At 42.8% G+C, this 21,443-nt stretch overlaps 1 protein-coding gene across 1 annotated transcript; it reads right to left on the reverse strand.

Moving 5' to 3' along the window:
* Window positions 1–13,859: 13,859 nt before the first annotated feature.
* Window positions 13,860–17,884, reverse strand: LOC110505451 (protein L-Myc-1b). Its single transcript, XM_021584678.2, has 3 exons — window positions 17,552–17,884; window positions 15,608–16,249; window positions 13,860–15,151 (listed from the first exon to the last, which is right to left on the reverse strand). Exons 2-3 carry the CDS (start codon window positions 16,206–16,208, stop codon window positions 14,583–14,585), a joined length of 1,170 nt encoding a protein of 389 aa, XP_021440353.1. The 5' UTR covers window positions 16,209–16,249; window positions 17,552–17,884; the 3' UTR covers window positions 13,860–14,582.
* Between the last annotated feature and the right edge of the window lie 3,559 nt (window positions 17,885–21,443).

The following is a 21,443-nucleotide window of genomic DNA, read 5'->3' on the forward strand; positions in this document are numbered from 1 at the left end:
CGCTGACCGCCACCGCAGTGAGGCACCGGGGGACCAGGTCTGGCTCTCGATCCGAAACCTGCCCCTCCGCCTGCCCTGCCGGAAGCTGGGTCCGCGGTTTGTGGGGCCATTTAAAGTCCTGAGGAGATTAAACAAGGTGTGTTATAGGTTACAGCTCCCCCTTATTACCGTATTAACCCCTCGTTTCATGTGTCGCTCCTCAGGCCTGTGGTAGCTGGTCCGCTTCAAGGAGCTGAGGTGCGGGAGGTCCCTCCGCCCCCCCTGGACATCGAGGGGGCCCCGGCGTACACAGTGCGAACCATACTGGATTCCAGGCATCGGGTGAGGGGCTGCAGTACCTCGTGGATTGGGAGGGGTCGGTCCAGAGGAGAGATGCTGGGTGCCGGTGGAGGACGTCTTGGACCCATCTCTACTGAGTGATTTTCACTGCCTCCATCCGGATCGCCCTGCACCTCGTTCCCCGGGTCATCCTCGAGGCCGGCGTCAGCACTCTGCTGGAGCTACGCGTCAGGGGGGGGGGTACTGTCACGACTTCCACAGAAGGTGGCTCCTCTCCCTGTTCGGGCGGTGCTCAGCGGTCATCGTCCCCGGCCTACTAGCTACCAACGATCCATTTTTCTTTTTCTTTTGTGTCTGTCTTATTGTTTACACCTGTGTCTTATTAGTTGATTTCGGTGGGTATATTTACCTCCGCTGCCTGCTAGTCTTTGTGCGGGATTGTTTTCTGTGGTTACGTTGTTAGGGGTGTGTGTCTGCACCACTGGGTTTTCTTTTCTCACGGCAGTTGTGCCGTTTGGTATTGAGTTTAGGAGTAGAGGTTTCTCCTCCGTGTGTAGCGTTTATTTCTCTGTGTGTGTGGCGACCTTGTTTGGGCATGTTTCAGTCCCATGTTCTAGTCGAGTTGGGACTGCTCAATAAACTATTGTGCCACTGGGACTTCCTTGCTCTCCTGCTCCTGATTCCTGATTCCTGATTCCTGCACCTCACTCCTTTGGGACGCACGTAACACTGCGATTTCCATGAATCTGATTGGTCAAGACATGCACACAGCCTGGAGCAGCACTCCAACGTTTAGAAAAGAGAAATTGTAAGACAAATCATGAGACAAATCGGTTTTAAAAAACTGCACTTTCCCTCTCTTTTAACATTTTTAAAGCGATATATTTTATTATACCAAATCAAAAGTGGCGTGGTGCTGCCACAACTGACTGAAAAGTGCTGGGGCAAATGCCGCCACACCACACGTTTTCCAGCAGCCCTGGCTGCTGATGGGAAAAAAAGAGTTGTGACTGTTGTGCACTGAGGCAGGACAAACAGAGACTGGGAATGGTGGTCAGAGGAGAGCACAACAGTCTACAGGCTTTACTTTCATATCTGGTATCTGACATGAGCTCACTCACTTGTTATCTCTCTCTCTGTTCTCCCACTTCTTTATCTAGTCTGTCTGTATGTCTATCTCTTTCTTCCCCCCCTTCTCTCTCTTTCTCTATCAGCGTGGAATTAGCTATTGCGTGTATTCTAGTGGTGGGGGGAGAGAGAGAATGATTAGTTAGGGTCTGGCTGTTGCTTCATTAGGGACAAAGAACAGGGGGGCCAAAAAGAGCCTATGTGACAACTAAGGGGTATGTAGGGGGTTAAATGGGGTGGGGGAGGGGTTCATTCCCTCTGAGGAGCTCGAGGGTGTAGAGGGGGAAGGAAGATCTTCAATGGGACGAAATTCAAAAGATGCATCAAGTTTCCTACTCCCGACTACAACTGAAGCAATTTTATTCTGTGAAGCGCTGCGGAGCTAAACAAAGAAACATCTGCTTACTGACAAAGCATTAAGACACATCAACGGCTCTCCGCTGAGATGCTTCAGATTGGTTTAAAAACTAGCAACAGGTTAAAGTGGCACTCCAGTCTCATTTTCACCTCATTTATCACATGCTTTACTTAAATGTTTAACCAGAACTTAATCTCAATAGATGGTCCAGGTATGACATGAAGATTACATGGCACAAGTGGGGGGATGTGCCTTTTCCTTTTTTGTCCTCTATTGCTCCTCTATTGTTCTTGCAAGGAAGGGGGGTGCCTAATGACATCACATCAGTCCAACTCTATGAACGGCCTAATCCTTGAAGTTTGCAGTTGTGTCTAAAAAACTGCATTTTGCTCCAAACATATTTTTGTGTCCATCACTGTAGGTACAGTATACTTGGGGTATTATTTTTCAACAAGAAACGTTTTTATAGCTGGAGTACATCTTTAACAATTAAGGAAATATATAGAATAAAACATGAGTTAGGTCAGATTTATGGTAGACATTGTAGGAGAAAAAAAAAACAATTTCATTGTTGTCACTCAGCAAAAAAATAAACTTTCCTTTTTCAGGACCCTGTATTTCAAAGATAATTCGTAAAAATCCAAATAACTTCACAGATCTTCATTGTAAAGGGTTTAAACACTGTTTCCCATGCTTGTTCAATGAACCATAAACAATTAATGAACATGCACCTGTGGAACGGTCGTTAAGACACTAACAGTTTATGGACGGTAGGCAATTAAGGTACACTTCTGAAAACTTAGGACACTAAAGAGGCCTTTCTACTCACTCTGAAAAACACCAAAAGAAAGATGCCCAGGGTCCCTGCTCATCTGCGTGAACGTGCCTTAGGCATGCTGCAAGGAGGCATGAGGAATGCAGATGTGGCCAGGGCAATAAATTGCAATGTCCGTACTGTGAGACGCCTAAGACAGTGCTACAGGGTGACAGGACGGACAGCTGATCGTCCTCGCAGTGGCAGACCACGTGTAACAACACCTGCACAGGATCGGTACATCCAAACATCACACCTGCGGGACAGGTACAGGATGGCAACAACAACTGCCCGAGTTACACCAGGAACGCACAATCCCTCCATCCGTGCTCAGACTGTCCGCAATAGGCTGAGAGAGGCTGGACTGAGGGCTTGTAGGCCTGTTTCAAGGCAGGTCCTCACCAGACATTACCAGCAACAACATTGCCTATGGGCACAAACCCACCGTCGCTGGACCAGACAGGACTGGCAAAAAGTGCTCTTTACTGACGAGTCGCAGTTTTGTCTCACCAGGGGTGATGGTCGGATTCCCGTTTATCGTCAAAGGAATGAGCATTACACTGAGGCCTGTATTCTGGAGCAGGATCGATTTGGAGGTGGAGGGTCCGTCATGGTCTGGGGCGGTGTGTCACAGCATCATCAGACTGAGCTTGTTGTTATTGCAGGCAATCTCAACGCTATGCGTTACAGGGAAGACATCCTCCTCCCTCATGTGGTACTCTTCCTGCAGGCTCATCCTGACATGACCCTCCAGCATGACAATGCCACCAGCCATACTGCTTGCTCTGTGCGTGATTTTCTGCAAGACAGGAATGTCAGTGTTCTGCCATGGCCAGCGAAGAGCCCAGATCTCAATCCCATTGAGCACATCTGGGACCTGTTGGATCAGAGGGTGAGAGCTCGGGCCATTCCACCCAGAAATGTCCGAGAACTTGCAGGTGCCTTGGTGGAAGAGTGGAGTAACATCTCACAGCAAGAACTGGCAAATCTGGTGCAGTCCATGAGGAGGAGATGCACTGCAGTACTTAATGCAGCTGGTGGCCACACCAGATATTGACAGTTACTTTGGATTTTGACCCCCCCTTTGTTCAGGGACACATTTAATTTCTGTTAGTCACATGTCTGTGGAATTTGTTCAATTTATGTCTCAGTTGTTGAATCTTGTTATGTGCATACAAATTTTACACCTGATAAGTTTGCTGAAAATAAACACAGTTGACAGTGAGAGGATGTTTCTTTTTTTGCTGAGTTTATGTAATAAGAGCATCATGTACAAAGGTGCTTGTTTAAAAATCAAGAGGTTTAAACTCTATTTTGCATGTTTTGTTCCAATAAGTGGTATGGGAGTACAAGGTTTCTTTCGGTTTCAAAATAAAAACCACAGCCCTATAGATCAATCTTAGTATTCATAGTTCCCTCACACATGCACAAGAACACACTACACACCCTCTCACACATTCTGTATGCAACGTTGCCAGGGTGAGGGTAATAGACCAGCTGTCCAAGCTGAGGCCCCGTTCCCCCTCTTGTAGCCCTGATCAACCATTCAGCTCCATGGCTAGCCTACATCACAAGTGCTAAACCTACTCTCATGTCACTGCTAGGACAACCTACAGTAGGCCTACTCCTCTGACTCCTGCATGCTTCCAACAACACTACTGACTATCATATTGTTTTTACATTCATCTACATTTTTCCCAATACCACACCTAGCCCTTTGAATATGGAACTGGGATGAAATGTGATCCCTGTGGCCCTGTCTTGACTACAACTTTCTGGTAGCCCTCAGATTGGTTCAGAGTGGATCTGTGTTCTACCAGTCCCTGGCTAGGTAGTGGTACACTCGTTGTCCAGGTCTGGGAACCTTTTGACAGGATCTTTATTCTCAGCACTGTCTGGGCACAGATGGCTATGTTGTTAGGATTATCTCCAGATTAAACAAACAAGCTGAGAGGACAGGACTGCCACTTCATAGTATCAACTCCTTCCTAATATTGAGTTACACCCTCTTTTGTCCTTAGAACAGCCTTAATTTGTCAGGGCATGGAATCCACAAGGTGTAGAAAGTGTTCCACAGGTATGCTGGCCCATGTTGACTCCAATGCTTCCCACAGGTATGTCAAGTTGGCTGGATGTCCTTTGGGTGGTGTACCAAGCATCAGCTGTCAGAGCAGCTTACCGATCACTGTACCTTACACAGTCCATTTGTAAATAGCACACCCAACTACCTCATTCCCAAATTGTATTTTTTTCCACCTATATGGCCTATTTATTGCCTTACCTCCCTAATCTTACTACATTTGCACACACTGTACATGGATATTTCTATTGTGTTATTGACTGTACGTTTGTTTATCCCATCTGTGTTGTTGTTTTTGTCGCACTGCTTTGCTTTATCTTGTCCAGGTCGCAGTTGTAAATGAGAACTTGTTCTCAACTGGCCTACCTGGTTAAATTAAGGTGAAATAAAAATAAATTAATAAAACCAACAATCAAATATAATACAATTTTATTGGTCACATACACATGGTTAGCAGATGTTATTGCGAGCGTAGCGAAATACTTGTGCTTCTAGTTCCGTCAGTGCAGCAAGTAATCTAACAATTCTACAACAACTACCTAATACACACAAATCTAAGTAAAGGGATGGAATAAGAATATGTACATATAAATATATGGATGGGTCATGACCAAGCGGCATAGACGAGATGCAATAGATGGTATAAAACACAGTATATACATCTGGGATAAGTAGTGCAAGATATGTAAACATCATTATTAAAGTGCCATTTTTGATACACACGGGAAACTGTTGAGTGTTGCAGTTCTTGACACACTTAAAACAAATCAAATATGACGACCAGGTCAATCCAGCTATGATCCCTTATTGATGTCACCTGTTAAATCCACAGCAGCATTGCCGTTTTTGACACACTCAAACCAGTGTCGCCTGGTACCTACTACATACCCCGTTCAAAGGCACTGCAATCTTTTGTCTATTCATCCTCTAAATGGTACACATACACAATATCATGTCTCAAGGCTTAAAAATCATTATTTAAGCTTTCTCCTCCCCTTCATCTAAAACTCATTGAAGTGGATTAAACAGGTGACATCAATAAGGGATCATACCTTTCACCTGGATGCACCTGGTCAGTCTGTGTCATGGAAAGAGCAGGTGTCCTTGATGTTTTGTACACTCAATGTATATCAGAGAGGACTTGAGTAACAGAAATATGGACCAGAGGGAAGGGCTGGAGATTAGGACGAGCCTGTTTGTGAGAGAAAGATAGGCACTGGAGACAGGGAGATGGTGTGTGTGTGTGTGTGTGTGTGTGTGTGTGTGTGTGTGTGTGTGTGTGTGTGTGTGTGTGTGTGTGTGTGTGTGTGTGTGTGTGTGTGTGTGTGTGTGTGTGTGTGTGTGTTTCTGTGTGTGTGTGTGTGTGTGTGTGTGTGTGTGTGTGTGTGTGTGTGTGTGTGTGTGTGTGTGTGTGTGTGTGTGTGTGTGTGTGTGTGTGTGTGTGTGTGTGTGTGTTTCTGTGTGTGTTTCTGTGTGTGTGTACCACTGCAGCCCCATGGCCTCGTTAGGATCAGATGGACAGTGACTGCCAGGGGCCAGACAGAGTTCCAGTGACACAACCAGGATGGAATGTTGTTCAGTGGGCAGAGAGAGAGAGAAATGGAGGACTGCAATCAGGAAGTTTGTTTGTGTGTGCGTGCATGCGCATGTGAGTGCAGCCATGTAAAACAGGCACAATCTCCTCTCCTCTCTCCCTTGACTGCTATCTCAGCCACTTTAAAATAGAATAAGGGAAGGTTGTGTGCTGAAAATGTTTGATGTTGAGTAATACAGAAATGAAAGTAGGTTCACCCAGCGATATTCTCTGCATCCTTCAGCTGAAATTCTGCTATTGTTGAAGCTATTTTACTGGAAAGGAAAGTCCCAGAAGACGTCCAGTCTTACACTCAAAGTAGACATAAGATAAAGTATAAGGGAAAGGCAGTCAAATTGATAATTGCAGCAATGTGATTGCAGCACCATAATCTAATTAAGGGAAACAGAAACTAAAAAACTTCTAAAATACCAAGACAGCAGCATGTTTTACATCATCTACAGTGCCTTCAGAAAGTATTCATTCTTGACTTATTCCAGATTTTGTTGTGTTACAGCCTGAATTCAAAATAGACTACCCATCTACACACCCCATACTGACAAAGTGAAAACATGTTTTTAGACATTTTTGAAAATATATTGAAAATGAAAGACAGAAATATCTAATTTACATAAGTATTCACACCCCTGAGTTAGAAGCACCTTTGGCAGAGATTACAGCTGTGGATTTTTCAGGGTAAGTCTCTAAGAGCTTTCCACACCTGGATCTGCCCATTATTCTTTTCAGAATTCTTCAAGCTCTATCAAGTTGGTTGTTTATCATTGCTAGAAAACCATTTTCAGGCCTTGCCATAGATTTTCAAGTCCAAACTGTAACTCAGCCACTCAGGAACATCAACCTTGTCTCAGAGCATTTCGTATTATTCTCTATGTAAATTTGAGATAATCCATTTATGTTACGTTTCGTATGGTATGATTCAATATGTGATTGTCCATCAACCATTTCAAATGATATGTTTCAAATTATAATTTGTATTATATTTTACGAATTTGCATTTACAAAATGTACTAGTTGTTCCAAATTTGGAAAACATATGATATGCTACGAATTCTAGCTAGGTGGCTAACATTAGCTAGCTGGCTAACGTTAGCAAGGCTGGGGGTTAGTGTTAAGTTTAGGAGTTAGGTTAAAGGTTTAAGGTTAGGGTTAGGGTTAGCTAAAAGGGTTAAGGTTAGGGTTAGGCGAAAGGTTAGCTAACATGCTAAGTGGTTGCAAAGTATCTAAAAAAAGTAGTAAGTAGTAAAAAAAAAGTAGCTAATTAGCTCAAATTAAAAAGTTGTCTGTGATGAGATTCAAACTTGCAAACTTTGGGTTGCTAAACGTTTGCGTCATACACCTACCCCTCTACCCTGACCAATCACCCTACTTTCGTTTTTGCCTTAAGTAACCATCTGTCTTATGTAACCATACCAAACGTAACATATCATAATAATTAGATTGTCCCGGATTTATATTTACTATGTGACGTCTAGTTTATGAGACCAGGCTGGGAACATTTACTGTCTTCTTGGTAAGGAATGTCTGTGTAGATTTGGCCTTGCATTTTAAATTATTGTCCTGCTGACTGAACCAGGTTTTCCTCTAGGAATTTGCCTGTGCTTAGCTCCAATACGTTTATTTTTTATCCTGAAAACCTCCCCAGTCCTTAACGATTACAAGTATACCCATAACATGATGCAGCCACCACTATGCTTGAAAATATGGAGAGTGGTACTCAGTAATGTGTTGTATTGGATTTGTCCCAAACATAACACTTTGTATTCAGTACAAAAAGTTAGTTGCTTTGCCATATTTTTTGCAGTATTACTTTAGTGCCTTGTTACAAACAGGATGCACGTTTTTTCAATTAGGTTAGTATTGTGGAGTAACTACAAAGTTGTTGATCCATTCTAATTTTTTCCTTATCACAGCCATTAAACTCTGTAACCATGTGGCTCAGTGTGACTCAGTTGGTAGAGCATGCTGATTTCAATTGCAGGGTAGTGGGTTTGTTTCCCATGGGTATGGAAAATAAGTATGAAAATGTATGCACTCACTACTGTCAGTCGCTCTAGATAAGAGCGTCTGCTAAAATGTTTTATGGTCACTATTGGCCTCATGGTGAAATCCCTGAATGGATTCCTTCCTCTCTGGCAACTGAGTTAGGAAGGACGCCTGTATATTTGTAGCGACTGGGTGTCTTGAAACACCATCCAAAGTGTAATTATTAACTTCACCATGCGGAAATGGATATTCATTGTCTGCTTTTTTTTAACCCATCTATCAATAGGTGCCCTTCTTTGTGAGACATTGGAAAACCACTCTGGTCTTTGTGGTTGAATCTGTGTTTGGAATTCACTGCTCGACTGAGGGACCTTACAGATAATAGTATGTGTGGGGTACAGAGATGAGGAAGTCATTAAAAAAACATGTTAAACATTATTATTGCACACAGAGTGAGTCCATGCTACTTATTATGTTAAGCACATGGTTACTCCTGAACTTATTTAGGCTTGCCATAACAAAGGGGTTGAATACTTGACTAAAGTATTCGATTTAAAAAATCGAAAAACATAATTCCACTTTGACATTATGGAGTATTGTGTGTAGACCAGTGACCAAACAAATCTAAATGTAATATGTTGTAAATTCAGGCTGTAACATAACAAATGTGGGAAAAGTGATGGGGTATGAATACTTTCTGAAGGTACTGTAGGTACAGTTTCAACCAGACTTAAGTCATAAACCTGTGCTATTGTGTGTTTATGGTCGTCTTCCTTTCTGAGTCACTATGTAAACACACTTTGTATACCCTGCATAACCAGGCCAGTGAGAAGAATACAGGGGAACATAGCTGAAATAACATAGCCCAATATCTGTCTGTCTTAAAGTGCCGAGGTATGAGATCCCTCACCATGACAGCTGAAGGAGGGTATGTTATGAAACTTTCATCGACAAAAACGGAGATGCATCAGTTGGTGTGATTAATGGGGACTGATGTCGAGCGGTGCTTGTGGGACAAGGGCGGATCCTGAAGGGGCCGTTATTTATTTTGACAGAAACGTCTGAAACGAGCTTTAAACCTAATTTATGAAAAGCTGAGACTCTCACAAATACACACATGTACCGTGTTTTGTTCTATGACGCTCAAAAGCTACACAAGAGTCGTTAGAACGTAGGGGGTTCCTCTACTTAGAAGTTCCAAGGAAATCCTGGGATACAATGTCTATAAAAATGTAATAAGCCTCCATAATTGGCGAACCTTCTTTTTTTATTGACGTTTGTCAATAAAACTCATGAATGTCACTGTGTATTTATTCCTTGTCTCACTATTTCCATTTTGCATGATTTATTTTCTATCTGATCTTTAACTCTGCATTGTTGGAAAAGGACCTGTAAGAAAGCTTGTCACTGTTAGTCTACACCTGTTGTCTGCAAAGCATGAAACAAATCAAATGTGATTTGATTTGTTTATGTCAAATTGTTTTGTGTTCTACTTGTAGCCCTGGTTGTCCTGAAAACAACTATCCTTGACGCTAAATATAAGGACTGAACATGCGGATAAATGAATGTCAGACAATTGAAAAGCCGATTTTGGCTGTGGTCTTGGGACTGATAGGGTTAAAGCCTAATATGTTACTGAAGTGTGTTGCAATTGTCACACCGGCTTTTCTGGCTCCAGAAGTGCTTTATATTATTTGCATTACACACAGAGGGTAGCGTGTAGAACTATATTGTATATCATATAGGATTGTCTACTTCCCCAGAAAGCTATCCTGCAGTGTAGCATACACACACTAATCTGGCTGTTCTGAGGACGTCGGTGCTACTCTCTCTGAGCTTGGATACTTTTGACCCACTGACAAAATAGCAGACACTCAGAGAAGCTTCATACAGGTGACTCTGTTCTCCAACTGCCTCCTAACTGATCTCAGCCCTGATCCTCCTATTGAGCACAATTCATCAAAATTATCAAATTAACCACAATTATCCAATTAACCACACATAGCCAATTAACCACAGCCAATCAACCATTTAGCATTGCCAAGTCAGCCCTCCACTCATAGATTCCCTATTGTATTGTATGTGTGCCTCTTTGCTGAACTCTATTCTTGATTTAAGGCAACGTCAGCACTAGGTCCATGTATTTGTGTACACTGGAATGAATGATTAGATGGTGCTGACTAACAGTGTAGTGGCAGGAGAGGTGAAGGAGAACCAATCTGTAATAGTGACATATGAGGGTCACGTATTTAAGACATAGAGAATTAGAGAATAAAAGTCCAGGAGGGGGGGGGTGGGGGGGGGCTTGTGGTAATGGATGGAGCAGAATGAGTGAAATCGTATCAAATACATCCCATTCCTTCCATTCTGGCCATGATTATGAGCCGTCCTCACTTCAGCAGCTTCCTGGGGTGGAAATAGACAATAGAGAGTGTACTGAGGGGAGGACCTATAAATCAGGAAGAAGACAGTTCCCTGTCAGCTAGCTGACCAAATCATAAATTCTCCTTCTGCCCCACCCTGATCAGACATACACACTGGGGTCTGACCACCACTAGAGCTCACATACACACGGGGGTCTGACCTCCACTAGAGCTCACATACACACTGATTCAGGATACAGGGGGCCTCCATGACACACACATGATATGTCCAAACAGACATACAGTATCAATGCCTTCACACCAGACACACGCGAGTGAACTGACACACATGCAGTTGGTAATGATAAAAAGAGTTGGGTTGTAATGGGGATGACCGTAGAACACAGATGTGTGAGAATGAAACACATATGAGTGTTTAGAATCGACACCTCCAGAACGTCTGTGTGGAAGAGATCACACATCCAGACATTTCTTAACAGACAGTGTTTCACATGCATTTTCCCTCATTATCGTTACTACTGTCACTGGGAAGTGCAGTACCATTTGGAAACTGATTTCAGTGACTGTTAATAAAGACAAACACACTGTGGGCTGTGTAGCTGCTTGATGCATAACCACAATTGCATAACCACTAAAGCAACGCACAACTGTGTTGTCAGAAACAACAGTGTGGTTTCTGTAGTAAAATATATTGCTTTCCCATAAAGTTTTGTAAGGATGAATGAGAGTATCCAACGTGTATAGACGGCACTGTTTTCACACGCTTGCAGTGCATTTCTCTGGATGCACAGCCGACTGAACAGAAAACACACAGAGCAGGTTGCTCCTATCTGATCCAAGACCATGCTATCTGATCTCAGGATGCCTTGACTTGAGAACTATACACCCACATTACCACACACAACCTGCTGTTGATCACTATCACCGCAGTATCTCATAGTTTACTGTTAAGTAATGACCCTTTCTTATGGTAAAGCACTATAACCTGTACAATCCAAACATGTAAGCCAGTTATTCACACACCACAGGAAGAGACACGATCTACTACTGGCATGGTCACAGATCTGTGTGTGCTTTATTCTGTGTGGCATGACAATTATAGTCAGGGGAGTTGGCTAAAGACTCACAACCATATGAAATAGAGAATTGCAGCAGCTCTATGCAATGCATTTCTAACTGAAATGCTCTCAAACATTCTAACTTGTTGAGCAAGCTTTTAGAGAAAACATCCACAGCTGAATAGGGACAGAGACAGGATGCCCCTAGGGCTTGGATAGGGCTCAGTGAATGCAGGATAACTACCAACCGTCAACAGTGGGACAAAGGGATGTGAGGTGCGACGGTTAAGGCTGACTGGTCTATCAACTGATAATCAAATCATCTTAATTCTCTAAATTCAGACATTCACGAGCTCCTGTTCAGACAGGTTACTGACCTCACCAATGGCAGCCTGGGGTACTTCTTTCTCAACACTATAGGGTCAATTATTGCTTCAGAATTCTTTATGTGGGCCATAGCTATAGGCTAAATCAAGAATCAAAGCAACCTGCACCAGTGCAGAAGCCTGTTCCATCTTCTTATGCTAACGAGATCTAGGTGCCAATTGGCCTTGGATGCATAGCTAAGTGCTTCTCAAGCATGCGAGAACAGTACCAGCTGTGTAAGATGGCACGCGACAGCTAGCTACACATTATGGGTGGAAGAACAAAGGACCGGGTGCCAACTGGGTCTTCACAAAATGTACAAAAGATGATGGGCCTTAAAGGTCCAATGCAGCCATTTTCATCTCAATATCAAATCATTTCTGGGTAACCATTCAGTACCTTACTATGATTTGTTGTCAATTAAAATAGCCAAAAATAAAAACCAAAATAGCTTCATAGCAAAGACCAATTTCACAAGCAAGAATTATGCTAGGACTGTCTGGGAGTGGAAAACTAGATGTTATTGGCACGGAGGTTCGGAACACTCTTTCTTATTGGTCAATTAACACATTTTCCACCTGGTGACATCATCAGGCAGGCCAAAGCTCCATCCCACCAAAACAAGCTGAAATGTCAGGCAGTCTTTTCAAACAGCTCTAGCATTCTCATCATTTTAACAGTATTATTCCAAACTCATAGTGTAGAAATATACAGTGTACAAAACATTAGGAACACCTTCCTAATATTGAGTTGCACCTCCTTTTGTCCCCAGAAACCTCAATTCGTCAGGGCATGGATCCTACAAAGTGGCGAAAGTGTTCCACAGGGATACTGGCCCATGTTGACGCCAATGCGTCGCACATTCTTAATACACACGGGAAACTATTGCACGTGAAAACCCCAGCAGCATTGCAGTTGACATTCAAACCGGTGCACCTGGCACTTACTACCATACCCAGTTCAAAGGCACTTTGTCTTGCCCATTCACCCTCTGAGTGGCACACACATAATCCATGCCTCAAGACTTAAAATCCTTCTTTAGCGTATCTCTTCACCTTCATCTACACTGATTGACATGAATTTAACAAGTGACATCAATAAGGGACCATAGATGCCACCTGGATTGTCTGTCATGGAAAGAGGTGTTCCTAATGATTTGTACACTCAGTGTATAGACAACGTAGGAGAGAGCTTCTTTCTTACACCAGCTTCTCTACTTGACCATTCACAGCACCTCTCCCCTTTGCAGTCAATGTTCAAACCACTCTCCACCATGCATGCAGGGGAAGCGAGAGCAAGGGCTCAGTCAGACTGCTTAGAATAGGACAACTGAACCCAGCCCAGAGTAGCAGCTCACACACAGACCCTCTCTCCATACCCCAGGGAATGTTCTAAAGATACCGTGTGTGTGTGTGTGTAACCTAGTTGAGAGCACATCAGTTGCCCTGCATGCAGCAGCAACTGCAGAGGGGAGGATCCTCCGAGGTATCACACATTTCAAGGACACATCAATGACACACTCCCTCTAAATCTAGACCAAGCGACGGCATGCTTCAATCTGGCAAGATCATGACAGTTAAGCATGGGACAAACAAATACTACCTTCAGAGTCCATACAACAAGCCTTTCGTAAAATCTTTATGCATTCATGATTTAGTCAGTGTGTTATGCGGTCTCTTTAAAAATCAGTCCAGTCTTGTTTAAAAAGTCATTTTAGCTAGGAAATAACATGCTAGTGAATTTAAGCAGTGTAACTATGCTGTTGAAATATAATCTGAAAGAACCATCAAAGGAAGAAAATCACAATTCTTGGAATCTGGTATCAACATTTTATGCATCTGGTCATGTGTACACAAATCAAATTCAACCCAAGAGGAACAAGCAGTAAAAATAGCATCGCAAAGTGACATGTGTAATTATAAAGTATAGCAGTTCTATTTTTGTTAAAATGACAAAAGTAGAAGCTCTAAAGCTGGTTTTAGAGAATAGCAATATTCAAGTCTCCTTAACAGAGCAATATGCTATTATTTACAGAACAATTTGTACATCAAAATAAATCACAGTCATGAAAACAAAAAGATTAGTCCCTCCCAGTGTACACATTACAGCGTTTCATCAATAAACTTCAATCCAAGTGTGCATGGACTATTCATCACAGAAATAAACAGACAATGCTATCAAGGAACTTAACTGGCAAACAAGAAGAGACATGACATTTGGAAGTAAGTTTCATTCTGGTTTAATTACAGCATCATCTACCAATATCACCAGGAACCAATGTTTCTGTCTCATCTAGTCCACTACCACCTGGTCATCACTCAATGTGCATAGAGAGACAACATAAATAAAAACACAAAGGTCCTTAGCACCAGCCTCTCCCACCATGGGTTTACAGACTAAGAGATCCACCTAGTTTTAAAAGAAGTCCATAGCACAATGTTCAGTTTTTTTTTAGTTTGCTTATAGAGAATAGTCATTGGCTTCTGAGAATGAGGCAGTTTATTTGTTAAGAGTCTGTTGCATAGATAGTTTCTAACCTCACGAGCGTTTAAGGTCGGCTAGCCTCCGGAGGAGTTTCTGCTGGCGGGCTTTGAGACGTTTCCTCTCCTGAGCTTGGTGCTTCTCTCTGCTGTGCAGCTGGAGAAGGTACTCTGTGGCCTGGGTCAGGATGGCCACCTTAGGGGCCTTGGCCGACTCCACCAGGCCCGGGATCACATCCCGCAGTGCCAAGAAGCGAGAGCGAAGGTCGTTCCGCCTCTTCCGCTCCAGGAAGTTGTGGTTCTTCCGGCGGTCAGTGTCCTCGGTGTCAGAGCTCTGGGGGCTGTCTGCAGAGGAAGCTGCGGGGGAGATGATGGTGGGGGAGTCTGGCTGCTGGTGGAGGCTGGAGTCTGGACAGGACTGTTTACTCTGTGGTTCCTCATCATCCTCAGGGTCGCTATCCGGGGAAGGGGCTGCGTAGTTGTGCTGCTGCCGGTGCACAGACATGTGGAAACGCTTTGGACAGGGGTCAGCTCGGACAGTGATGGTCACAGGCTTACGGCTGCCCACCAGTCGGGCTCGGCTCTGCTTGCTCTCCACAGTCACCACGTCAATCACCTCATCGTCGTCTGTTACATCAAAAGAAACAACCACACATCATTGCACAGAGGAATTTAAGCAATAGGAAATAGTTTCATAAACAGTCTGACGCCATGTACCCCATCTCCCACCCATACCACATTTCAATTGTCATGCAATTCCAGGACAGAAACCCCCCAAATCTGTGTGCAAAGCATGTGTGTGTGTGGGGGGGGGGGTTAAAACTAGGCCTTCACAGGGACCAAAGCATTTGCAGCAACCGTTTACAAATATTGACTGTGGAAAAGTGACATTCCTTTGAGAGTGAGAAACAGAGGTAATGGGTTGTGCTCGAGATACAGGCTTAAGTACAGCTGAATACTTTGACTCAGCAAAATTCTACATCCAGCCTAGCGTGAGAGTTTCCCTGGCTACCTCCACTTGACGCATTGAGTGGGCAACATCTAGCAGAGGTGAATTGGTTTACTGCATGGTCAGTTTCTTACCAGAGGAATCGGAGTGAGACTCAGAGCCCGATGACACCGGTTTCCTACAGCTGATGGTTGGGAAGGTGAGCACAGCCGCTGGGTCAACGCATTCTGTTGCCACAGTGCTGGGCAGTGGAGAGTCAGGTGGGGTCAGCGGGTTGCACTGCGCTTTGCTGGAACTCATAGTCACATTGTTCTGGGGTGCTGGTGGGGAGAGACGAGCCTGGGCTGCAGCTGATAGGCGCTCACTGACTTTCTCCAAGTGCTGACTGGCCGAGAAACTACTCCACATGCAGTCCTGGATAATAATGGAACTCATGTTCCCAAAAAGCTCCTCGGTGTCAGGTCCCTCGTACTCCTCATCCTGGCCCAAGACCTTGGACAGCCAGCCAAACTTGTCTCCAGGGGTAAAGTACAAGGTACCACTGCTGATTGTCCTGTTAGGAGACATGGGAGGGGTGGGCAATAGTGCAAACTTTTTCCATATGTCCTCACTTGGTGCGGTTGACTTGTAGAAATCCTCCTCTTTGTCAAGGTCATCTAAGAAATAGTGCTGATAGCAGTCGTACTCCATCTCCCAGCTGTCACAATGCGATGCTCTTGAGTTTATTCCAAGCATTGATAATCACCGACTGATCTTTGAGAAAATCTTTACACGACCTGAAGAAACAATTCAGAAGTGGTGCATTAGTCCTATTCTTTAGAAAAGTAGTTTAACCCACATCTTAATCTAGATCATCTTTGGATTCACGAGAATCTTTACACAAGGATCATCAATTTCCCTTCCAAGACTGCCTTTAAAACATGGCTCTGCAATCATCAATAGGTGCTTAAACATTGCAACAGTGCATTCTAATCCATAGGCATGCAATATTCAGAACCGGTCGATTTCTCCCCGTCAAATAATTTATTTTTAAATGTTTTTAATCATTAAATGAGCTGGTATGACAGATTGGTGAAAAATCTACCGATGTGCCCTTGAGCAAGGCACTTTACCCTAATTGCTACTGTACGTAGCTCTGGATAAGAGCATCTGCTAAATGACTATAAAATGACTATAATGCAAAATTAACTGTCTAGTGTTTACAGATTCCTATGAAATATGACCTATAATTATGTTAAAAGCAGCTGTTTAGGGTTGTAATGGTGTGGGCGTTTACCAACAACAGAATGGTGTGGGCGTATACAGGTCATAAAATATTCATACTAGTCCTCCTCAATGAGGAAATAGCAAGCATGTTTGAAATGGTCTTTGTAAGGGGGTTTTTCTTCCAATTTATGCTTTGGCCACGAGTATAGAATGGTCAACACTATTTGGATATGTGTTAATAGAATACGAACTGAGATTCACTGAACAGTTACTTTAAAACTGAAAAATTGTGACATGTAGGGGGGGGGGGGTGTTATTGTACCTTATGGTAGGCGCAATAAATAGTGTCAAACGCTGGGACCCCATCTACTGTTCTCCCTCCCAAGATCTCCATCACGATTTCACCCATGTTCTAATCTTAGCCTGATGCCGTCTACAAATGGGACTACATTAATAATTTATTTCATCTTGTGGGTGCTTTGCCATGATAACCTTGCCATGCCTGGCCAGTCTATTAGCTACGTAGTTTTATGCACCGATGTAACCTTCGACAATGCAAGCAATTGAGAAAAATATATATATAATTTTGCTAAATTCCTTACAGGTAATTGCATAATTGGCCATTGCGCATAGACGTCAAATGTTCTGTAGATGCGCTGCCGGGTGACACATTAATTGCTGAAAGCGCCATCTCGGGCAGCCGTGCATTAAGACAAGACAAAGTAGCCCAGGCTACTTCACTAAAGTTGGCTATATTCGCCTTGTGCGGATGTTAAAAGGGAATGGGTAGCAGCCACTTATTCTTAGAGAAATAAAGTTCCATGTTCTCTTCATTAGGCTAGGTAGCTAGATTAGTTATCTAAAACACTCACCGGTTTATTTAGGATCCCAATCCGCAATTTCCGGCATGGGAGTCGACTTCGTATCAGTTGGTATGCTAGCTAGTAGTTGGAACTCCTCATCAGAGAAAATAAGTAAAACCGTGAAAATAAGTAAAACCGTAAAAGAGGTTGCCCCCAACGAAATGTATGAAAACAAAGTTGAAGTTCGGTATTTCTTTCAGCGGGGTAGTGTAGAAAAAGTGGTGCAATTGATTCCGCCTACAGTCTGGTAAATAGAAGCCACACAGAGCGGTTTTTTTGCACCAGTGTGAAGATGATAAAGTAGGGAGTAAATATCTGCAGCGCCTTATCCGAGTAAACCCCGAGGTTCATTAGCATACACGGGCACGCCCAGTTAAAGCTACATGCGAAGCCACTACAATTGATAGGTCTTTTAGAGATGCAAATCCGTATGAATTGCATTTTCTGTGGTTTTGAGTATATGTAACCTCTATTGACGTACCCATAGAACAATTACAGAGTGGATGAGAAGATGCCTGCTTGTCGATCATGTCAATTATATTTAGGCTATACTGTACTGCAATGGTCATTAACTTGCTTTTGAAAAACATAAACCTTTTCTTTGCATCCATAATTTAAGCTTTTGAGTCATTGATGTGTTCTAAATCATATTGCAGAACAGCTTGGTTCAGTCCCAGATGGAGAGTTCTGAGTGAAGGGTGGCGTGTGTCTTTGTAGGGCAGATGTCCCTGTGTGCCTCTTGCTTTAGTGAAGCATATAATCTATATGATCAATAACCAATATTGGTTATCCAGAAGTGAGGATGGGCATGTGCTAACCCTGATGCAAAAGGTTGGTTACTTGGTCCTGCCCTCCACATCCCATCTGCCAGTGTGACCTCAGCCATCTACACCCTGCAGAGGCACAGAGGGGTTTCTGGTATAGTATAGAAGTGAAAACCCCACAGTCACTGGAAGTCTTGACTTGAATTATTTATTTAATCTGCTGAACAAACTGGTTGAATTGAGAAAAAAAAAAAATCTTAAAAAAAGCATAACCTATCAATATATAGTATGCCAGATAAAGGGGGTGTTCTGTTGATTGCCCCAAAATGGGTAGAAAAGTGATAAGCAAGCTTTTAATGTTGTGTTGATCACTCATTTTGCATTCTAAAAGACAAGTACCAGAGAACATCGGGCAGATCCATCACTTCACTGAATAGTTATGCAGTATATGCAAGGACAATCCCTCTATTTGCAAAACATTCACACCGTGGTGAATGTAAATGGGGGGAATTGCAAATTAGTGCAGCTGACATGTCATCTCTTTGTGACTTGAGACTGTTAAAAAGTGGGTCCTTGAGACTAGAGAATGCACAGGAGTTTAGGAATACAAAAGAACAACTAAAAACAAAATAAGGATACAAAGAATGTTTAGAGTGGGGAGCTGAATTGTCTTTGAGTGTAATTAAAGTCAGTTTTCCTCTTTTCACCTTGAATTACTTGTTTTCTGTGTCGAAAGACTCAGTTCGTTTTATTGACACTGGTGCTGGCTCCACCAAGTCCTCACGCATTGGGCAAGTGAGACATATTGTTATGCTTTTATTGTTGATCTCTGGTAATGTGCGACCAACCCCTGGGCCGGTAGATACCAAGCAATCTCTTCCGACTTTCTATGATTTTAAAAACAGAGCAGGTTTTGGCCTCTTGCATGTTAATGTCAGAAGCCTATTTCCAAAAATAAACATGATTAGAATATGGGCAAAAATGGAGACGTAAATAGTTTTATCAGAAACTTGGCTAAAGAAATCTTTGTCGAATAACTGGATTTCTATTGATGGGTCCGCGGTTTTTAGAACGGATCGGATGAGTAAAGGAGGAGGGGTTGCAATTTATGTGAAATCCGAGTGTAACACCTCTGAAATTCTCTCGATTACCAAAGCCAAACATTTTGAATTGCTTTCGGTTAAAGTGAACGTACATCACTGTAGTCAGCTGCTACAGACCGCCCTCGGCTTCTGGAGACGCGCTTAACTCTCTTTATGATGTCCTGCACAAGCTACATGACTCCGAATTCATTATTTTAGGAGATTTGGACTGGGACATGCTTACATCTGTATTGGACTCTTTTAAAGAACTGTGTGACTCTCTGAATCTCGCTCTATTAATTAATGCGCCTACAAGACCGAATCCCAGAGCACCTAACAAATCAAAGCTATTGGACATTATTCTAAATACCCCTCACATATACACATCAACTGGGATATTCTGTAATGATGTCAGTGATCACTGTGCTTGTGTTTGAAATACAAAAATGACCAAAGCCAAACCCCCATAATATTGACAGAGTAAGTCTGATTCTGACTATTTTTATATGTAATTTGTGCCGATTGTGATAAGCATGCCCCTGTGAAGAAATTTAGAATCAGTGGAAGGGACAATCACTGGTTTCCAGATAACTTGGCAGAATTAATTAGAAAGAGCAATATCTCTTGGGCTCAAGATAGACATACAAATGCTCCTGTTGACTGGGCCTCCTTCAGAGCCCTAAGAAACAAATGCACAGGATTGATCAGGACGTCCAAATCAGATGACTATTTAAATGTAGTCACAGAGAACCGTAACAACCCTACCAAGTTCTGGAAACTAATCCAATCAGTGTCAGGTTCTAATGTATCCTCTGGCCTTCCTGACCATTTAATGATGGATTCTAATGAAGTGAAGGATAACGCCAATAGTGTAGGGGTTTTTAACAAGCACTTCATATCTGCTGGTTCAGTTTTTGATAATGGTGGGGCCCAGGCCTCTAATGTAAGTTCCGTTACAGTCAACTATGATATAGGCCCTTATGTGAACCATTTGAACTTTGAGCCTGTTTCTTATGCTGAGGTCTATAAAAGCACTAAAGGCTATAGTCCTCCCACTGCTAAAGGGTGGAGATCCCGCAGATGCTAATAACTATCGTCCAAACTACAAACTCCCTATCCTGGCCAAAGTCTATGAGTCCCTATTGAACTCACAGTTAAAAAACTTCTTAATTGAAAAGAACATACTGAGTGGGGTTCAGTCTGGCTTTAGATCGGGGCACAGCACCACAACTGCAGCTATGGCAGTGGTAAACAACATCATTAACGCACCTGATACAAAGCAACATTGTGCTGCTCTGTTTGTGGATTTATCAAAGGCCTTTAATATAGCTAACTATGAATTGTTGCTAGCTAGACTCAGAAACATTGGTCTCAGTGAAGGGGCAGTAAATTGGTTTAGGAACTCTCTTTCTGACAGAACACAATATGTATATACTGACAATCACAAGTATAGCTTTCTTGAGGTTAATGGAGGTGTGACCCAGGGTTCCATTTTAGCTCCTGTGTTGTTCCCAATTTTTATTAATGATTTGGGAAATGGGATGCAACCAGCAAAGTTACATCTATATGCAGATGATAGTCATATTCATGTGCTCCTCTGGTTCAGGCTGTTGAAGAGCTCAAGACTGCTTTTCAGTCACTGCAGGCCTCCCTTTATGGTCTCAAACTGGTCTTGAAAGTACAAAAAACTAAATTCATTACCTTTACCAGAGCTAGAACTCTGCCAGAGAACGTTAGCATTGTCACATCTGGTGGCTTATCTATTGAAAAAGTGTCATCCTACAAATACCTATGTATTTGGTTGGATGACAAGTTGTCCTTTAAAGTTCATGTGGATAATCTTGTGACAAAGCTTGAAATATAAATGGGGTTTTATTTTCATAATAAGGCTGGCTTACAGCTAGAAAGAAGCTTGTTCAGGCCACTTTTCTCTCTGTTATTGATTATGGTGACTTGTTGTATATGCATGCAACCTCCACCATCTTACAGAGACTGGACTCTGTTTATCATGCATTTATTTATTTATTTTACTTAACTAGGCAAGTCAGTTAAGAA

Source organism: Oncorhynchus mykiss, chromosome 25, assembly GCF_013265735.2.
Source record: "Oncorhynchus mykiss isolate Arlee chromosome 25, USDA_OmykA_1.1, whole genome shotgun sequence".
NCBI classification, from domain to species: Eukaryota; Metazoa; Chordata; class Actinopteri; order Salmoniformes; family Salmonidae; genus Oncorhynchus; species Oncorhynchus mykiss.

Bases quoted from the DNA above. Each gene is read 5' to 3' on its own strand.
- LOC110505451 (XM_021584678.2), bottom strand. From the start codon at position 16,208: ATGCTTGGAATAAACTCAAGAGCATCGCATTGTGACAGCTGGGAGATG. The intron at 15,152-15,607 runs GTAAGAAACTGA...TTGATGTAACAG, and splicing joins GTCTCACTCCGATTCCTCTG to ACGACGATGAGGTGATTGAC.